The 20,336-nt window shown below is 37.9% G+C and overlaps 1 protein-coding gene across 1 annotated transcript in view; it reads left to right on the forward strand.

The window, feature by feature from the left end:
* Positions 1–20,336, forward strand: part of AOAH (acyloxyacyl hydrolase) — a 106,911-nt gene that overhangs the window by 31,194 nt on the left and 55,381 nt on the right. The window contains exons 5-10 of the mRNA XM_089532593.1: positions 1,191–1,247; positions 8,748–8,818; positions 14,858–14,918; positions 15,381–15,451; positions 18,550–18,598; positions 19,791–19,839. Of these exons, the coding sequence (XP_089388719.1) occupies positions 1,191–1,247; positions 8,748–8,818; positions 14,858–14,918; positions 15,381–15,451; positions 18,550–18,598; positions 19,791–19,839 (358 nt within the window). The remainder of the gene's footprint in view (positions 1–1,190; positions 1,248–8,747; positions 8,819–14,857; positions 14,919–15,380; positions 15,452–18,549; positions 18,599–19,790; positions 19,840–20,336) is intronic.

The following is a 20,336-nucleotide window of genomic DNA, read 5'->3' on the forward strand; positions in this document are numbered from 1 at the left end:
ATGCATCATTTAAACAACATACCTCCAATGTGACCTGAAGCAGCTTTATTTTGGCCTGTCTGTACGGGCCCTTTGAATGGATTTCCTATACTTTATTTCTCTAAGTTTTGACATCCTTGCTCCTCAGTCAAGACTTCTAAGTCTTGAATGCACTAATTCTACCAGTAGAGGATTTGGAAGAACATAGGCAGCAGACAGTGTTTGAGCTGAAATAGTTACAGTTTATTGGTTACAATTGTTTCAGCTTGGTGTAGCATAAGCATTGGATCCAAGCACCAGATGGCCATCTGCCATCCACTGACACTCAGCCGCAACCTGCCTACCAAGGGAAGACCCACAGGATTGTAGTAACTGGACTCCATATACATGATTTCCACTGTCATTTGAGAATGACACAGTGATGATAGGTCCCTGAGCTGGGTCTGACCCATATGCCTCAACCTCAGATTTCCAAGGGAGATCACCAAAGCAGGGGAGCTGGCACACAGCACAAACCATCACCTTGAATGTTCTGACAAGAGAAATCATCCACATAACAAATTTAGCAACCAATGAGAGAACCAGACTGCAACATAATCCACTTGCACAGCGGAGCAAGGGTGAAGAAAGCTGTTGTGCAGAAATTGGCTGGAGTCCTAATTCTGGAGTATTTTTATGTTCCTGGAGTGATTACTTCCTCTTCCAGCATCTGCAGAAGGGAGCCCTGCCTCCAACCAGCCGCCAGATTGGTTTGACTTTCCTGTAGTTCATCAAGAGCCGGCACTTGCCGTTAGATACCAATATGTCTTTGGCTGGCCATGCTGGGAATACTGGTATAAACTCCTGTAACTATACCCCCGAGTCTAATTTGTGCACACTGCTGAACAGATGTTTGCTTGCTGTGGAAAGCTAACTATCATTGGGGTAAGATTCTTATGCCTTAAACAGATGTGCATTCCTTGCAAGAAAATGAAAGAGATCTGAACAGCTAAATAAATGAACATTTACAAATGGAATGCCATGAAATATTATCAGATAATTGGTGGTGAATACAGGAAAAAAGTTAATGGATTATATCCTTTGTAGACACAGTCTTTGTCTTTGGTCACAGCTAAGTTTGGAAAGGTAGAGGTTGTTTGAAGGTGGCTGTAGAAATAATTTTCTGTATTATGTAATTCTGGATTATATAATTGTTGCCTTTCCTGTTCTAGATGGGGTTAAATGTAACTATGAAGAAATTTGAAAGAATGGCTGCAGTGAAGAACCTGGTAAGAAATAGTGGCAATACATTTTTTTTTTTTGGGGGGGGGGGTCAATATTGCATTTAGATTTTTGTTGATTTTGAAGCCAGATGAATATAAGATATTCAGAAATGTTCCTGAATGAACATTAGGCATGTTGAAAAGCTACTTTCTACACCTGTATAGAGATAAAGCAACCATTAAGAAGAAGAAAAACTGAGAACAAAAAAAGAGGGAAATGGGGAACCAAGAATGTAAGCTTTACCAAAAGCATAGAAAGAAATGGCAAGTTGTTGGAGAAGTTAATTACATGTAACCTGACATTCTAATGAAGTTTTAAAGTTTTTACAGGTATTAAGGATAAATTAGTGGTAGTTACATTTAGGAAAGAGGAAATACACTTGCTGTTCATCTTCTCATGCTCTTTATTTCAGTCTTGACAGTATATCAAGTAGAGTTACTTTCTAGGATAACATTACACCTAACATCTCAAATCTAAAATATTCCTGATCCTTGGGGAAACGTTTGTTCCCATCTTATTATTTTTTATTATGTCCCAAGTTTCAGCTTGAATGAACAATCTTACAAATTTACCCTAACCTTTTGACTTTGGTTCTGTTTTGAAATGACAATTTTGCCTTGTTGTATTCTCCTTCTGAAGTGATTTATGAGAAGTGGTTACATGAGCACAGAGATGCTGTACAGGAATTGTAGCTTTGGCAAGAGCAGAACCATCAGTTCTTGTTCACTGTAGTTTACGAAATGATGGATTTAACTGTTAACAGGTTGATGGATTCTGCTGTAACTCAGTGATAGAGTATGCACTTCACATGGAGGGGTTTTCAGGTTCAGTCAGCGGTAAGAATGGAAAAACTCCTATATCAGATTTTGGGGTCTAGAAGACTGGAGATGAGGATGTGGGATTGTGAACCTTCAGAAAGTATTGGGCTACAGTTCGCTCATCAACTCTAGCCAGCATAGATAGTGATAAAGGAACATGGGAGTTGAAATCCCTGGAGCATCACAGGTCCTATCCATGCTGGTTTAGACCAAGACTAAGCAAATAAGCTGGGGACAATTTTTGCCCCCACAGTGGACTGCACTGGCCAAAAATTGAAACTCGAAGCCAATTTTCATTTAAATTTCTAATTTCTAGTACGGCTGGGGCGGGGGGGGGGGGTGTCTCTTTATGTGAATCATGGTAAACTGCTGTTCCAAAAGCCATGATAGTATGTTGTTTGGGGGAGGAAGACAAAAATTTCAGAAGAAAATAAAATAGGATGAGATTCTGTGGGGAGGTTGGAGGGTCTCTTAAGAGGCATGGAAGACTGTATTAAAGCTACTGGGGGATTCATGCATCCTGTGGGTGACACTTTTAATCTCTGCTTTAGACAGTATTGGCCTAGATAAATCAATAGTCTAATTTCATATAAAGCAAATTCCTGTGTTCAATTTCCACATTCAGACATTCCTCAAGTTCTTTAAATCTGAAGTGTGGATGCAAAACAATGCATTAGAAGAGGTATTTTGAAGTCCCAGTGCAGTGAACTCATTTTATCAAGAAGGAAAGCAAACAAGCAAATTCCCTTCTGCCTAGATAGTCTTTCAGTTTTATATGTTGGCTGAAGTATGTAGATTGCTTCCAATTTTCTTGGGGTATTTGATTTCCATATAAATGTTTTTGTTGTTTGCAAAGGAATTACAGTATTGTTTCTTTTCAAGTTATTGCTGTGAAGCTGGTTACAGAAGTGAAAATTGAATTTTCTAATTAGCCCCTGGGTTAATTCTAAGCAGTGGTGCCAAGGCAATAAAGAATATGCAGTAAATAAGCACTTTCAATTCAGATATAGAAACAGCAGAAAAAATATGAGCATTAACTTTTCTGTTAATTATTGCTTTCTCTGTTGCTACAAATTGCTTGCAGCAAGAGGTAGACATTATTAATACAGTGGAAGTTATACATCCATACTTTAATGACTTTTCAAATGGCACCAGTTTTAGAGGACTATACTGCCCTATGATAGTGTCCATGTCAGTATAAACATCAAAGGAATATATAATGCCTATGGGGAAGGCCCATGGCTCAGTGTAAGAGCATACACTTTGCATATACAGGTTCAGTTCTAGGTATCTCCAAGTAGTGCTGGAAAATCTGCTTGATTCAAATTCTTGCTCTGTACACCACTGTAAGTTGGTTTGCAGATGTGCCTGATGATGATGATGATGATGATGATGATGATGATAATAATAAATTATTATTTATATGTAGCCCGCTTTTCCTGGTAGATCAAAGCAGGTATTATTATTATTATTATTATTATTATTATTATTTATATCCTGCCTCTCCCTATGGATCGAGGCGGGTTACAATGAAAATTAAATACATAATACAACAATCAAATGGCTTGAACCAGACCTCTACACATTAGCCAAACAAATGGCCACAGTGAATAAATTTGATTCCTTTATCAGTTCAGTTGCTTTGTCTGAAGGTATTCATTCAGTCATTTCATTTCTAAAATTTCTACCCCATACCTTCCACACAACTGGCCAGCTCAGAATGTCTGACAGTTAAAAAATACAAGTAAAATTCAGGCATTCCTCAGATAGCAAAGCCTCTGGCAAAGAAGCTCCTTTTCCCCCAAAGACTTCTTACATCCCAAGTATTCCTTTTTCTCTTTGTCCTCAGTCTACCTGGAAATGTTGCAGAAGCATTGGCATTAGAAGAATGGTGAGGAAGGGCTGGAGAAACACAGACTTTTGGTGTTGGGTCATATTAGCATGTCTGCAGTAAACAGTGCAATAAAGCTTAAGCTGGGATTCTCCTCTAGCCAATCCTACTGTAGCTGGGCATGCCTGCCTACAACAAGCAAGATGAACAGCAGCTGCCTCCAGAATCCCTTACTGAACTTGTGTAAACAGGAAAACAGAAAGAAATAAGGGAAGAGTCTAACCGAATCAAGCCTGTATTTTGCAGGAATTTGTTTTGTATGAAGTTGGACCATTGGGCCTCGTTCCCACTACTTATTAAACTGGACCGTGATTCGGCTTGAACCAGTTTAAACTACCATGGTTCCCACTTAATCCGAATCACTGAAGCAATTCTGAAAGGGGGGGACATGCTCTAGATCCATTTGACCCACGTCTTTTTGACGCTGATTTTTTTTCTGCTTCTTTTCAACCAAATCAAATCAACGCAAGTGGGAACCAGAACCAAATCGGATTCGATTTCACAATTCAGTCTTAAATGTACTGCTTCAGCACAAATGTGAAGCGGATGCAGTCTGGGATTGTTTTATTATGACATTCAGTAAACCGGAAATGGATGTCCTGTGCAGGAACTGATTCTATTTAAACAGATTCATTTCCCAATGCAAACCACAAGTGGGTTATTTTGATGCGATTAGATGACAGAAAATGTGATTGGGGCAAATGTAGTGGGAACCACGATCCAATTTCGATTCGATACTTCAATTCAGATCGGAGACTAATTTATTTGTAAGTGGGAATGAGGCCTTGATTTACGTAGGCCACTTCTGTCTAAAGCAGATATGGGGGAAACGTGACCTAGATAGGCATCCCTCACTAGGTATCTCTAGCTCTCCAGCATTTTAAAGAGGTTGTTGCTGCTAAGTACCTTGAAGTCATGCAAACTTAGGTGACCTTATCACAGGGTTTTCTTGGCAGAACTTGTTCAGAGTGGGTTTGCCTATGAGGCAGTTCTCTCAACCTTCCTGTGAGATGGAGAGAATGTCACTTGACCAAGGTCACCCAGTAGCTGGGGATTCAAACCCTGGTCTCCCAGTGTCCTCCTAGTCCAATATTCAAACCACTATACTATGGCTGTCTTCAAAAAAGTTTAGAACTATAAGGTTGACCACCAAAATGAAAATCATTTTAAAAATGGAAGCTGGTGAAAGGAAAATAATAATCCATAGATGCATTTTGGAAGATGCTTTCTAATAGTCTCTGAAAAGGTTCCAAATGTTTTTATTCATGGCAGGCTTGCCTGACTTGTCTCAGGTGGAGATTGTTAGTTCTGGATAAAAACTTTACTGAAACATGTTGAACCCCCATTTATTTATTTATTTATTTATTTATTTATTTATTTATGATAGTGTAGGAACCTATCCGTATTCTTTTCCTGTTAGGTCTGCCTCTGGTACTGAAATGTCTGTTAAAGAAGCAATGCCCAGGGAGGCATCAACTTCGTTAATAGAGGTATACCTGTACTAAATAGCAATGCATCCCTAGTTTGAAATAATAGCCATATAAAATGCACCTAAAGACAGAAAAGGAAGGAAACCCATCATAATCAGTAAAACATTACAAATGATGAAAAGTCAGGTTTTGAGGAACTCTTTGGCTGACAGATTTCATAGGGAAAGTTCTCCACAGATAGGTGCCATGAGCAAAAAAAAACCTCCCCCTCCCATCACTACCTGCAGTGCTGACAGCAACAAGAAAAGAAGCTCATATTGAAATCCTAGTGAACACACTGAGTTTTGTGGGAGAGTACTAGCATGAGGCACTGTCTGTTGAAAATGTGAAGCATTTTATATCAGCACAGTTCCAGAGTAAAGCTGCTTAAAAACTGTAAAACCAAAATGGAAGGGAGAAATGCTTAATGCTACTTACAGATTAGTCGAGCCACAAATGTGTCAGTGAGTAGAAGAAATACAGTGCTTTTTTATTTTAAAAAAAATATGAGTGGCTCCTTTCCAGATTGGTTTCCTTTCCTTTCCTGACTATGTTAACATCAAAGGATTTTCACAGTGCAGAATGTCAAGATTCAGTCTCAGACTGAAATCAACTGACACACCAATTTTAGGGTGCCAAAGAAAAAAACGTAGCAGCTCAGAAGCTTTTAAAGTTATTTCCTTAGACTATTCGTTATATCAGCAAGGAAATTGCGATTCCATTTTTAAACAATAAAGTTTGAAATACAAATGGCTTTGAAAATGTACATATCCAAAAAGTTCTACAGCAGAAAGCTGGAAAAGGTAACAGAAGATAGCTGATTAGTTATATCACATAATATTCTGGTGTGGCAGCTGAGCTTTTAGAGTTAGTATCTGCCAGAGCTTTGGAAAAGTTACTCGTTTTGCACTACAGTCCCAAAATTCCAAGAGCCTGAAAGACCCAAACACTAACATTTCTAATCTCTGATTTCTGCAAACATGCCACCTTTTTAATGGGGTCATGCACATGAAAAAAGAATATGACCTAATTCCAATTGCTACTCCCCAGCAGAATAAACCTATATATGACAAAGTGCAAAGTGCTTAAGTAGATGTAATGATGACCATTAAGAAAACAAAAAATAATGACTGCAGAAGATCTATATGAATTTTTCCTAGATGATGATGAAATCAAAATAGTCAGATTTTAAATATTGATCAGAAAGTAGATTACAATCAAGAAATCAGAAGAAGATGAGGAGTGTGAAGGACAGCTATGAAAGAACTAGACCAGATCCTAAAGAGAAAGATATGACACTGAACACCAAAGTTAGCATTGTCCAAGCCATTATATCACATACGGATGTGAGAGCTGGATAGTGAAGAAAGTGGATAGAAAGAAATTAAACTCATTTGAGATGTTGTGCTGGAGGAGTGTTGTGAGCATGCCCTGGATGGCAAAAAAGACAAACAAATAGGTCCTTGAACAGATCAAGCCTGAACCTTGCCTGGAAGCCAAGATGACAAAATTGAGGCTGTCATATTTTGGTCATATCATGAGAAGGCAGAACTCATTAGAGAAGACAATAATGCTAGAAAAGAAAGTAGGTCATACAAAGAGAAGAATACTAGGTGGATAGACTTGATCAGGGAGGTTACAGGCCTGAATCTACGAGACCTGAGCAGAGCAGTGGAGGTCAGGCAGTCTTGGAGATGTCTCATCCACATGATCACCATGAGTCGAGGTTGACTCAAAGGCAGTTAACAACAATAAGAATGAGATTGTCACCTCTGGCTAAGGAAATTCCTGCAGATTGTTTTCAAACTGAGATTGGATGTTTATATGTTGCTTTACCTAACTAAATTCATGGGCTCAGTTTCATCTCCTTAATTTAGTTAGATTGGAAAAGGAGACCCTTAGCTGCCAAATAACACTTGTTTAATTTTTTTGCTTATTTTTTGTTTTCTTACTTCAGTGTAACGTTTTCTTACTGCACATTATTTTGTTGTTTTGTAAAAAAAATTGTGGAGTATTTTAAGAAGTTATCTACACCAAGTGTAAAATGTCCTAGGTATGCCACTGATGACTTGTCACATCTCAAGTATTGGTCTAAAGAAGTTCTTGAACATTAAGGACTATACTGGGACGTCAGGCCAGATCTGGATGGTTGGCAATTCTTCTGAAGATAGAGCTCAATCCATTGTCATTTCAGGCCAGATTTGGAGAGCTGACAAGCCCAAGTGTCATGCTTTTTCCCCTTTGGGTATGGTGCTCTCAAATTAATATGTTTTCAGAAGATATCCTCAGATGAATGTGAGAGTCCCAACATCACATATTATCATATTTTACACAAGGAGGTCTTACGCAGGATGAACCGCATTATCCCATGCTTTCTTATCCATAAAAATATACTCTAACATAGGACCCTATCGCATGTTCAAACCCCGGCTTACCTTTCCCGAATTCATTGCTAATTCAGGAGGCAGCTGGGTCCTATCACACAAAAATCACCACTGAATCACTGCCCAGGCCCATCCTAGATGCAGCCTGGGTAATCTAAACCACTTCGGTGGCCATTTTTAGAAATCTTTTTCAACACAGAAGCTTCTGAATTCTAAAAATGGCCACTGAAGCAGCTTAGATGTCCTGGGATGCATCTGGAATAGAGCCGGGCAGCGATTTGGTGGCAATTTCTGTGTGTTAGGACCCGGCTGCCTCCTGAATTAGCACTGAACTTGGGAAAGGTAAGTCGGAGTTTTAACCCCATGGGACAGGGTCCATAGTATAATGAAGTAATTGGTTGAGGGACTAGCATTTTTTAATAAATGTGAGAAATGACATGGGCGTAGCCTGAAGCTTATATGAACGCCCCCAGATTTTGTTTACTGATCAGTTTTTCAGAAGATATATTAATTTGGTGACATGTCACTAAATGACTGGTATTTACAAAGGTGCATGATGTATGCATGCAGTATATGCACATATACATCCCATCAGCCAACAACTATAATTTTGTGAGATCACTTCACATTATCGAAGATAATGTATCTAAGAAAAAAATTCACAGAATATCAAAATTATTTTCCCTTTACGTAGTCTGAAATTTATGGTTTTTAATTGAATCACTCCTTATGATAACAAAGTAGCTTAGTTCAATGGCAGTATTTCCCACCTTTAAAAAACTTTTATTTTTATTAATCTTATTAAGCTAATATAATGTTTCATGTCACATTAAAAACTGAAGACATCATTCTGTTCCACATACTATCAAAGTGGGCTCAAATCTTTGTATTAATAAGTGGATATATAAATTTCATGAACTAATAATCTGTTTTCTATTTCTAGAAACATATGCATGATTTACCAGGCCTATGCTCACTTCCTTTTCTGAAGAACCTATGTAAGAACATTAAAAGGTGTGCATTGTACTGTGTTTTAAACATCCACTTCTAAATCCCTTTACTCGATTTGCTTCAGACTATGATAGACTGTGCATGGGTAATTCTGCATGCTGGATTTTTCCCCCCAAGCAAGCATAATGACTGCTAATTTCAGCAGGCAGGATGAATTAATTCCAGTTGCTTTCTTGCCTCACCTGTATTCAGAAGCTGTTCTTCCTGTGTCTTGCTTCCTTTGCCATTGGATCAGGCTGCTGTTCCAGGCCAAGAGTAGATAGGGAAGAGGATTGTTACTTACCTAGTCATTGCAAAACTTCCCATTGAAATTGTTACGATGTTCAGTAGATTTTAGTATTTTAGGGATTTAAATGTGTTAGTCTCCAGTGAAATTATTCTGTGAAACTAAGGAGATTATCCCACTTCATTTTTTGCCCGCATAGACCGGGAACAGGCTTAAACAGGTGAAAATGGGTGTTATCGCACAGCAAAATGCCACCAGAAGACTACAACCTGTTCCCCAGCTGCACTTAGCCCTCCAGTTTTGAAGTACGAAAACTTTCCGTCCTTGCAAAATCGGTGAGCTAAGCGCGTTTGGGAGATGGCTTATAGTGTGGCATCGGTAGTATTTTGCCGTGCCATAACACCCGTTTTCAACCTGTGCCCAGATCGGGCAAAAAATGAAGTGCAGTAATCTCCAATTTCTTATGCTTTCATGTGTGGGTGGTGATGGTGAGATGAAGATTACTGACCTATTACTGTTTGGGGGTCTGTCATAAGCTTATACACTATCTGCTTCTATCTTTCTTTTGGTATGCATCCCTGTCTTAACAGTTTGTTTGTTTTCTTGGATCTTGGGAATACTTCCATTCTGGCATCCTACCACATATCTTCTAAAAGTTTTTTTTTTTAATGGAAGTCTTTCAAAAGCTTAATTTCCTTCCTGTAGCAGTCGTCCTTCCTTCTGTTATCTAAGGATGTGGATGTCATCTGCTCAGTCATATTAGTGCCACAGGATACCAGTGTTTTGGGGATTTTAATTCTTGATATATGTCCATTTGCTTGATTCATGTATGGTATATGTATAGTCTTGTTTTATGTTATGTGTTATGGGTTGAATAATTAATAAAATATTTGGGGGGAGGATACCAATAGTCTGCAAGAGCCTTTAGAACAAGCAGAACTGGAAATATGGTATAACCCTATTGCCATTTGTTTTTTACATCTTGACATTAATGTGGTTTTAAATCATGTAGCCAGCACTGACTTTGTCACCCAGTTCCACTGTATTCTTGAGAAGCTGGAAATGCTTTGGTAGCCTTTACACTTAGGTTATAAATATACATGCTGATCTGACTTTAAAATGTCGCTATTATTGTCTTGCAAGATTTGTGTAATCTCATAATGTAGGTCCTCACTATCAAACTTACTGATGCCTGCAATGAATAGAGCAATTTAGATGTACGGGTGAAAAGATGGTTACAGTGATTATGAGGCAACATAAAGCAAAATGAATGGATACCTTATCTGAAGCAAAGGAAAAACAGAGCTGATAGAAAGTATTGATTATAACATCCCTGAGAAACTAATTTCACAAACTTGTAAAAATCTTTCAGCTAATACTATATTGTTTATGATTGCCACTCTTTAGTTCAGCAGAGTAAGGAGGAAAGCTAATGGACCAAAGAAAAAACCCAAATGACATCCCATTTTAGATAAATCCTGTAATGTCAGTTGCAGATTTATATCATACCATTTGCGATACTAAATCCAGGGCTTGAAAATGAAGAGCAACCAAGTAGAAAAAGGCTCATATTTGTGAAAATGAAAGAATGAAATAGATTTTTAAAGAAAGGAGGTAGCTTCTCATTGATTAAAGTGGTACTTTAAATCAACCCTGCCTTTATAAAGATGTTGGAAATTTTATGCATTACATTTTTGTTTCCCTCATTATATAGATAGAGACTACCACTCTGCCTCTCTCATTCTATTTATCATGTTGCTCCTGTCACTCAATCTTGGAGACAGTTTAATAGCTCTCTCTCTCAAGATTCTAAACTGCTAGTAACTGCAGTCAGTAGGTTGTCCCATCTTCTTGCTATCTTAAAAGATGGTGAGATTTATTTCTCCTTACCCAAACCATCGCCAGTTAGATTAAGTTTTAGTTATTTTATGTATATAAAATAACACGGATTCAAGCATCCACGGTTTGAAAATGTAACAACAAAAAAAGTATAAATTCCAAATAGCAAACCTTTTTATAAGGGACACCATTTTGCTAGGTCATTATATTTAATGGGACTTCAGCATCCACGGATTTTGTTATCCACAGGGGATCTTGGAACCAAACCCCAGCGTATAACCAGGGTTTGCTGTATTTATTAAAGCCATTATTGTTTGTTTTTAAACTACAAACTGTATGCATGTTTGTTGTTTTTTGGAGTAAGTCTTTATTCTTTAGGGGGAAAGATTTAAAATAATAGTCTGACCCACACTTTCATTGTTCTTCTGATGAAAGCTGAACTCTAACAAGTTTAACTTTTATACTTGCATATTTTTGTTTCCCTTTAAAAGGGTTAACACACAGGGAAACTTAGGCCCGGTCCAGACGGGCCAAATGCATCATGTTGGTGGCATACTAATGTTAAGGGACCCCGTGGCAACCACACAGTCCCTAACCCTAGTACGGCGTGGCACCGTAACAATGGCGACACCCTGTGTATACAGGTGTCACCATTGGGACGTGACAGATGCATGGGGCCCGCATGTCGCACCGCACCAGCTATGTCATGAGTGCGCCATTGGCACACTCGGTCGCAACTGGTTTGGCACAAAAAGAACCCGCTTTTCGCAGATTCTTTTTTCTCTGCAGGGAAGCCATGCGGTTTGACAGCTGTGGCTTCCCTGTTGGTGGGGAGGCACGAGCAGGCCTCCCTTTTTGGTAGGTCTGTACCAGGCCTAAAATTTCACCCCACGTTTTTGGGCTATGCACCCAGAAGGGATTCAAGTCTAGACCCAGAAAAGGATCCTAGTTCAGACCCAGTGAATTTTACAAGAAAGTTTTTCCCCACTCCAATAATAGAGAATGGCCTCTACTAATCCTAATCTAACAATGATTACTGAAATTTTAACTGGAACAAATTATAAAATGTGATCATGGAAAATGCAAATGTACCTGACTACTATGGGACTATTTAAAGCAATAAATGGGCAGAGACCCACAAAAACAGGAAAAGATCTACAACAGTTTGATGAAAATGCAGAGAAAGCAGCAGCTTATTTATATTTGCTTGTCAATAGATCCCAGCATTGCATACCATATCAAAGGTTTAATTGATGCAAAACAAATTTGGGACAAACTACAGAAAATATTTAATTCTCCAAGTACTTCTAATCAAACTATTCTCATGATCAAACTTGTTAAGTTAAATCAGCATATTAATGGATTTATGACAACTTTGGAGTTACAGCAGTTGGAGAATCTTTTCCAGAAGTAGCAAAACTTGGGCTGTTTTTGGCAAGACTTCTAAAACATTACTCTCCAATAATCAATGTTTTACAAGTTAAAGGAGATGTTTCCTTACAAGATGCTATTGCTCAAATTGTTGAATTTCAAAATAAACAAAACTTGATGGAAGACAACTTTAATACAAAAACAACAGACAGAGAATTTGCAGCAGAGAATTTGAAAAAGGCTTCTTTTTCTCCTAAATCAAATAGAAGCAACGTTAACAACAACTCAAAGCAAAGAGATGAAATACAAAAGCTGCAAAGCCAGGGACTGAATACCAAAAGCAAAAGCAACTTTAAGAAAGAAGCTTTTAATCCTAAGAAGAAATCTTCCAGTCAAGTTGGTTTGATTCAACCTGTAACTGACCACATCTGATCACTTACGCAGATGCAGACTGGGCTGCAGATCTGGTAAGCAGAAAGTCAACCACTTGAAACTTGTTCTTCTATGGTAGAAGAGCTGGAAGATGGACAAGTAAGAAGCAATTTACAATCACAGATTCTTCTACAGGTGCAGAGTGTGTTTTAGCAAAAGCAACATGTGATCAAATCAAATGGCTGCACAACTTACTCCTGGACTTTGGGATTACAGACTCCAAACCAGCCACTTTGATGCAGGACAATCAAAGCTGCATCAAGATTTTTCAGAGTGAAAAGACACTAAAAAAACACTGACATTGCTTTTCATAAAGTGAATGAAATGTGTCAGAATAGACTTGTCCAACTGGAATACTGCAACACTGAGGGGATGATTGTGGACATCCTCACTAAACCTCTATCTAGAGATCGATTCCAGAGGCTACGCAAAGGACTGAAGATCCTTGACGTCGGTCCAGGAGAATGAGAAGGGGATTGTTGAAAAATTTATGCATTACATAATCCTTTCTCTCGTTATATGGATAAGGACTCCTTCTATCATTCTATCTATCATGTGGCTCCTGTCACTCAATTTTGGAGGCAGTTTAACAGCTCTCTCTCAAGATTCCAAACTGCTAGTAACTGCTGTCAGTAGCTTGTCTCATCTTCCTGCTATCTTAAAAGATGGCAACATTTATTTCTCCTTACCCAAACCATCTCCAGATAGATTAGGTTTTAATTATTGTGTGTGTGTGTGTGTGTATACACACATAAAATAAGTAAAACCTAATCTATATATCTATATATATTAAAGCCATTATTATTTTTAAACTACAAACTGTATGCATGTTGTTGTTTTTTAATAAGTCTTTATTCTTTAGGAAGACAAATTTAAAATAACAGCCTGACCCACACTTTCGCTGTTGTGCTGATGAAATCTGAACTCTAACAAGTTTAACTTTCGTGCGTGCATATTTTTGTTTCCCTTTCAAAGGGTTAACACCCTGGGAAACTAAAGTTGTACCCCACAAAAGCCATGCTAATTATGTTTTATCCTCTTGCAATGGGGCTGCATACAAAATCCAGAGAGTCATTATGCCCTTGCAGAGCCTAGATTACAGCCAAGGCTAGTCCAATGTGTGTTTACTCCAGAGTTATTTGCTGAGCAAGTGTGTACCAAATGTCTACTTTCAGTATTCTATTAAGTAAATTGAATTTCATGAAAAACCGATTGATGCTCTCTATTTTATTTCTGTTGATTTGTAAACAATATCAGATCATCTTTGCCTGCTTGGTTGCTTCTTTACTCTCAGACTGGCATTCTCAGGCTTAAACCTCACTCCAGCAATCCCATTTGCCAAATACGTACTTAATCTTCATATTTCTTATCACCGAACCAACATGAATGTATAATATTTACGAAATGAGGTCATGACCTTTCTTGTTTCTATTCTAACTTTTCTTAGTAATTTGTTGTTGTTGTTGTTTACCTGCCTCTCCCCATAGATCAAGGCAAGAAACAACAATTCACAAACAGCATCCCTTAAAACACATCAATTAAAATGCACATCAATTTAAAAGGACAAGTAAGGTGTGCACATATTAAAATAATCCACATTTAAAATTTGTCCTTTAAAATTCACAGTTTAAAAATCATCTGGATAAGCTGCCTGAAGAAACTGGTCTTTAATGCTCTTTTAAACTCAAGACAGCGTATTCAGATGTCGAATCTCTTCCGGAAGGTCACTCCACAGTCTTGGGGCGGCTGAAGAAAAAGTCCTTTAACTTAACTGTTGCCAATTGGAGCAAAGGACACTGGAAAGCCAGGAATGATGGTTGTGTGGAAAGCTTTTTCTTATGCATTGCTTTTTGTGTGCTGAAAGGAAAAATTGAGAGTGATGGAGCGAGATTCTTCCCTAGTCGTGAACTGCAGAAAACATAATAAGTAATGCTGCAGTAAAGTTTAAATTACTCCGGATGTGTGTAAAGAAGCTCTTGTTGCCCACAGTGAGAGAGTGACATGATAATTCTTGGGCCAAATAAATGAGCTCTTTTCATTATAATACAAATTGCTTCCAGTACAGGAGGCTGTTCTTAAGCATAAAATGGGAAATAATGTATTAATAATAAATTGAGCTTTTTATGTAGCCCTTCAACAAAATGTCATTTGTGCACTATGTTCCTCTCCCACAGTTTCATCAAGCACAAGTTACCTTACGAAGACTTTGATGGAGATAAATTTAGTATTTTTCCAGTAAGTAAAGCCATTTGATAGCAACATGATTCTCACAGGTTCTTTCTAGTATCTATAACACTTTTTCTTTCATTACATACAAACGAAGACAGAGATGTTCTTTATAGTCTGAAAGAAGCATTTTCTTTATGGGAAAGAAAGATAATTATTCCTTTATATTCTTTCTAAAGGTTTGACCATATTACTCTGCCCCAAGAAACACATTGCTCTGTCAGAGGGCATCATGTTTATTGAATTATTAATAAAAAGTGAAGCAGAGTTATCTGAAAAATATTAAAATTGCCAGGGTATCTTGTTTCTGCATGAAAATGAGCTATGTGTCATTTTTCTAAAGACAGCTAGGAGGGAAAAGGTTGATTTACCAGATATTTTATCATTCTCTTTAGTTAGGTTTTTATTTTTAATGTGTGAGAAGGGGAAAATAATAGTACAACATTTCACCTGTGCTTTTTTCTTTGTTAGACTTTAAGAGGGTATTACTGGAGAGGCAGAGACTGTGACGATGCAGATGCCTCTGTGTATCCGGGTAGACGGTAATTTGAATGTTTTGTCTCTTGTAGCAGAATAATAACTCATTTAATTCGGAAAGAATTAAGCCTTTAAAAGTTCTTCATATTAAGAGTCCAGCTATCCTTGGGTTGGAAAGGGTCTTGCAAACTCTTTGCCTTATGCCTGGGTTCATATTTGAGTTTTATTTATTATTATTATTAACCTTTATTTATGAAGTGCTGTAAATTTACAGTGCTCTACATTATATACATACAATCTTTTTAGTTAGACGGTTCCCTGCCCTCGAGCTTACAATCTAAAAAGACATGACACAGAAGGAGAAGGGAGTGGTGGAGGGAAAGGGTAAGAGGTGAAGCAGTTCCTCTCTACCTCCAAGGCCTGGACCAATATGTATAGGAAAATGAGCAATACATAGAGGAGGTTTACAAAGAGAAACTCGGGGCATATATATGCTGCCTGGATGTTTCCCTATATCTCTTACATCCTTGTGCTTCCTCTAACAGTTGGGCATTTAAATATGTCTACAAAGCATTCTTATGTTCATTTATTTTTAATTAAAACAGTTTTGTCTTCCTTTTCTTCAAAAAGGCCTCAAGGTGGCAAACAGTAATGAATACAAAAAATAAAATAATAATAATGCCAGCAATAACAAAATGAAGACCAGTAGACATTTTAAGAGTACTGTATATACTCATGTATGAGTCTAGAAATGTTAGTCAAAAAATTGACCCCCCAAAAAAATGGAGTCAAATGATCCATGTCAGTGTAAGTACTGTACTTTAACTCTTTATTTTAAAAACAAAAGGAACCATCCCTTGGTAAAAGGTAAGAGCATTATCTACCCTGGTAGCCCTAACCCCACACCACACTTTATTCTCTCACCCATCCAGCCTTTAGTATGAATGCAAACAGTTATACCTGCTGGAATTTTGTAAGTTCTTTGTCATCATTTTCCTTTGCTTCATCTTTTAGAGTCTTAGGAGTTTATCACACGGGGGACAATTGGAAGTATAAATGGTGATTAACCTGTGACAATCTTGCAGTTGCACTAATGGTTTTCACATGACATGTTCAAAGCACTATTATCCCATGAATAACCCGTGATAATCCTGCAATTGCACTAATGGTTTTCACACCAAGTCGAGATGAAACCTGATTAAAGTGCCATTATCCCATCAATAACCAGGCAAGAAACAGCAGCAAATCATTCATGGGATTTTTCCATGAATGACTTTTTGCTGTTTATTGCCTGGTTATTCCCTGGTTATTCACGGGATAATGGCTCTTCTATTAATCTCATTATAATTGCGTTTTAATGTCAGTTGCGTGATTTTCATGGCTTAATCAATGTTTAAATTCCACACTTCCCCCATGTGATAAACTCCTTTGTTACATGCCCTAAAATTTACCCTCCATTTATCCATGGGTCATAATCCATAATTTTGACCCCAAAACCTGCCATCGATTTATACATGAGTACAACTTATGGTCGAGTATATGGTAATCAAATGGTACCTAAAATTAATAAGAACGACCTCTAAGAGAAGTATAACATTCAATTGAAAGCCATCTCTAAAACAAAGAGCTTTATAATGTGGCATAATTTGTGAGATACATGGCTTGCTTTGATCCCAGGCACAGGTACTGAAAAGGTTCTTTCCTAACCTAACCTAGATCTCAGGGCTCTGCTTGCCAAGCCTACATACTGTGAGCTTCTCATTTTTCTTTACATGTTCTTAACTTGTCATCTTCATTGTGCCTAAGGTCTCTTCGAGTCGAAACACCTAATGCTCTTACTGCATCCCTGAAAAGTTTATTCCTTTTATGAGGGATTACTCTAGGCATCCTAGTAATCACTTTGATTTTTGTTCAGGACACTGCTTTCAAGCAAAACATCTGAGATGTAACGTCTCATTCCAGTCAGTTTTCTCTCTATATTGGCATGGCTGTGCTGGTCAGTCCAGTCCTGTTTTACCAGGGCTTGACTGCAACAATATTTATTCTCTTTGATGATAACAACCCATCAGTGTTAGCCTTCAGTTGCCATACATGTGACCATTTCACTTTTATAAAGAAGAATCCACGCTGTTTATACTATATTGCTATATCTCTGCCAGATATCCCATTTCTACTTTTTGCCAACCCCAAACCACAAATATAATTTAAACAAGGACAGAATTAACCCTTTCCATATCCTGGAAACTCCTTAAAGTTCCTTTCAAGCAATGCTGGGTCATGATGTGACTTGCCCACAGTAAAACTACTGTACAAATCTAATCCTCCTTGTCAGTCACCATAAGGAGCAAGAGCCTACTTTTGGCTGCCATCTCAGTAATAGTTTTGTCCACTGTTAGGCTTTCATTGTACCTTTTGGCAAAGCTTGGAAATGTTACTTTTTTCAACCACAACTCCCAGAATCCTCAAGAATACTACATGGGGGAATCTAGGAATTGCAGTAAAGAAAAACACACAATGTTTTCAAAGTTGGTCGGCCCACCTTATATTGGAGACTGAAATAATTACTACTTGCAGCACACATTCTGTTGCTTCTTCTTGGTTGCTTCTTATGCATCTGTTTTGTATTATCCATGGGTTGGCACTTAACTCGCACAATGTTTTTTTTTTCCTAACATTTTTGTAAAATGCATTTGATTACAGACATTTGTATAGTGAGCTAAGCCATAGATCTCTTGTGCCAGAGGTGCAAGAGGTACCTGTAACAGAATAACTAGTATGAGAAATGTAAATGTTATATAAACATAGAAACAATGCATTCTACAATGACTTCAGAATCTGAATAATCCTTGATGATGTGAGTGTAATAACTCGGTCGATATAGTGATACTGGTTCAGCTACGTTCAAACTCTTGAAGGGGATCAGGATGGATTGCACGATCAACCACAGTGATTGCCATTTTATAACTTGTAACAGTTTGGAAAAGGAGAACCCTCACCCACTACTGTCTGGAACAGTTATACTAGTGGGTTTCTATACACATTCTGAAAAGCCTAGAACTAAAATATTTTACAATATATATTTACATTTCCGTGTTAAAACAAGCTGTTTAATGCCTGCTTAAGTAACATCTGCAAAGCTGTTGCAATGCCCTTTCTATTTTAGCCCTGATGAGTGGGATGCAAAGGTGGATTCTAACTGTAATGGCATATGGGTAAGTTGCTGGTTATCCTATCTTAATCTTTCTTACCTTTGACCTTCCTATTTTGGAATCAGCTTTTTGATTTTTAGGTCATGGATTTGTTAAAGAGTACATTTCTGGAAGCTAAGAATAACAAAACCATCAATGCCTCCACATAATATAATGGTGGGTCAGTCCTGTCACCAGTGTTGACCTTCACAAAGCAAACCTTGAAAGGAGTTCTGTGGTTCCTGCCACTTGTTATTATTGAGATCACTGTTTACCCAAATGCAGGTGAGCAGAGATTTTGGTCTTCTCTTCTCTCAGTAACTCTGAAGCAACCAGGAGTGCTGCTTTTGTGCTGCTAATGGCATCAGAAAATCAGAATCCCAACTGGATGTCTGATGGGAAGTGGATGCTTTAGTCTACACCTCTCTCAGCAGACCTGAAGTATCTGGGTTTTCCAGGGATCTCCTTCATAACCTTAAAATATCCTCCTCTCCCAAAGTCTTGAGCAAGGCCTCTTGGTCAGAGATTCTAAGATCTAGTTAATGCTGCTTACAATTGTCATTTTATTACTGCAAATTTAATCAGGTTGCATAGAGCTGGATTTCTTCTGTGTAAGTTGTGTTTGATCTATTTCTTTATCTGAAAAAAAAATCCACCTTTTAATAAGGAAGAAATTATTAGATTATATGGAGTATTAAGGAGAAACGTAGGCGCGTTACAAACTGCCATTTACTACGTGCTCCGCATGTACTAGGGTTAGAAAGGGGCATGCTAGGGTTAGGAAGGGTCTTACCTTCCTAACCGGCCCTGTTCCTAGTACGCACAGAGTGTGTAGTAAATGGCGGCGCCCGTCCACATGGGCACCGCCATTTTGGCGCTCCTTTTTAGCTGCGCCGGGAAGCCTCGTGGTCTGGCCGCTGGGGCTTCTCGGCCCAGCTAATGACGGCGGCGGCAGACCGCCCGCTTTTGGGTGGTCTGTAACGCACCAATGCTTCCTATTATAATTTCCTAACCTTGTCTAGGATAACAGTTCTCATAATCCTTAAAATGGGTAGAAGAACTGAACTGTTATCCAGCAAGAACTGCTTGTGCTTTGTTAAAAAAGGTGGATTGATTCTGCAATACCTAAAAGGAGATATAAAATGCAGAAACTGATGAATGTCATGGGAGGGAGTGTTTCAGAGTCACAAGTTAATTTTGTCTTCTCCCCTTTTAGGGTGTGGATCCGAAAGATGGAATTCCCTACGAGCAGAAATTCTGTAATGGTAATTAATTTTAAAAATAAAGCTGAGAAAATACTTGTAGAGTTTTTAGTTTATAAAAGGTTTTTTTTAAATAATTGTTCAGGTTCATTAAAATGTGTGTATCAGTTTTCTAAAATTATGCATGTATGTCTGTGTGCCTCTGTGTGTATGAGCAAATAGTAGGTCTATATTACAGGTATGTACTGTAGAATATAAACATACGTAGGAATGCTATAAATAAATGTTATAAATAAATGATAAAATAATCCCATGATAGTTTTTACAAGGAAAAGATGATTGAATCAATATGATAATTTCAAAAGATGAAGGCAGAAAATGTAGTCATTAAAGCAAAGCACATTTGAGGCTTGCAATATATGCACACAGTTTGAACCATGTGCATGGTGTGAGATATCCATCTTGTCATAAATTTGACTTTTACGATCTAGAATGCTGCAGTATTGCCATGATGAGGCTGGTTGAAATACCTTGCAAATCACATTTTGCATTCTTTTGTT

The sequence above is a fragment of the Sceloporus occidentalis genome, unplaced genomic scaffold (assembly GCF_023333645.1).
Source record: "Sceloporus occidentalis isolate IW3139 unplaced genomic scaffold, rSceOcc1.0.p SCAF_7, whole genome shotgun sequence".
Classification (NCBI taxonomy): Eukaryota; Metazoa; Chordata; class Lepidosauria; order Squamata; family Phrynosomatidae; genus Sceloporus; species Sceloporus occidentalis.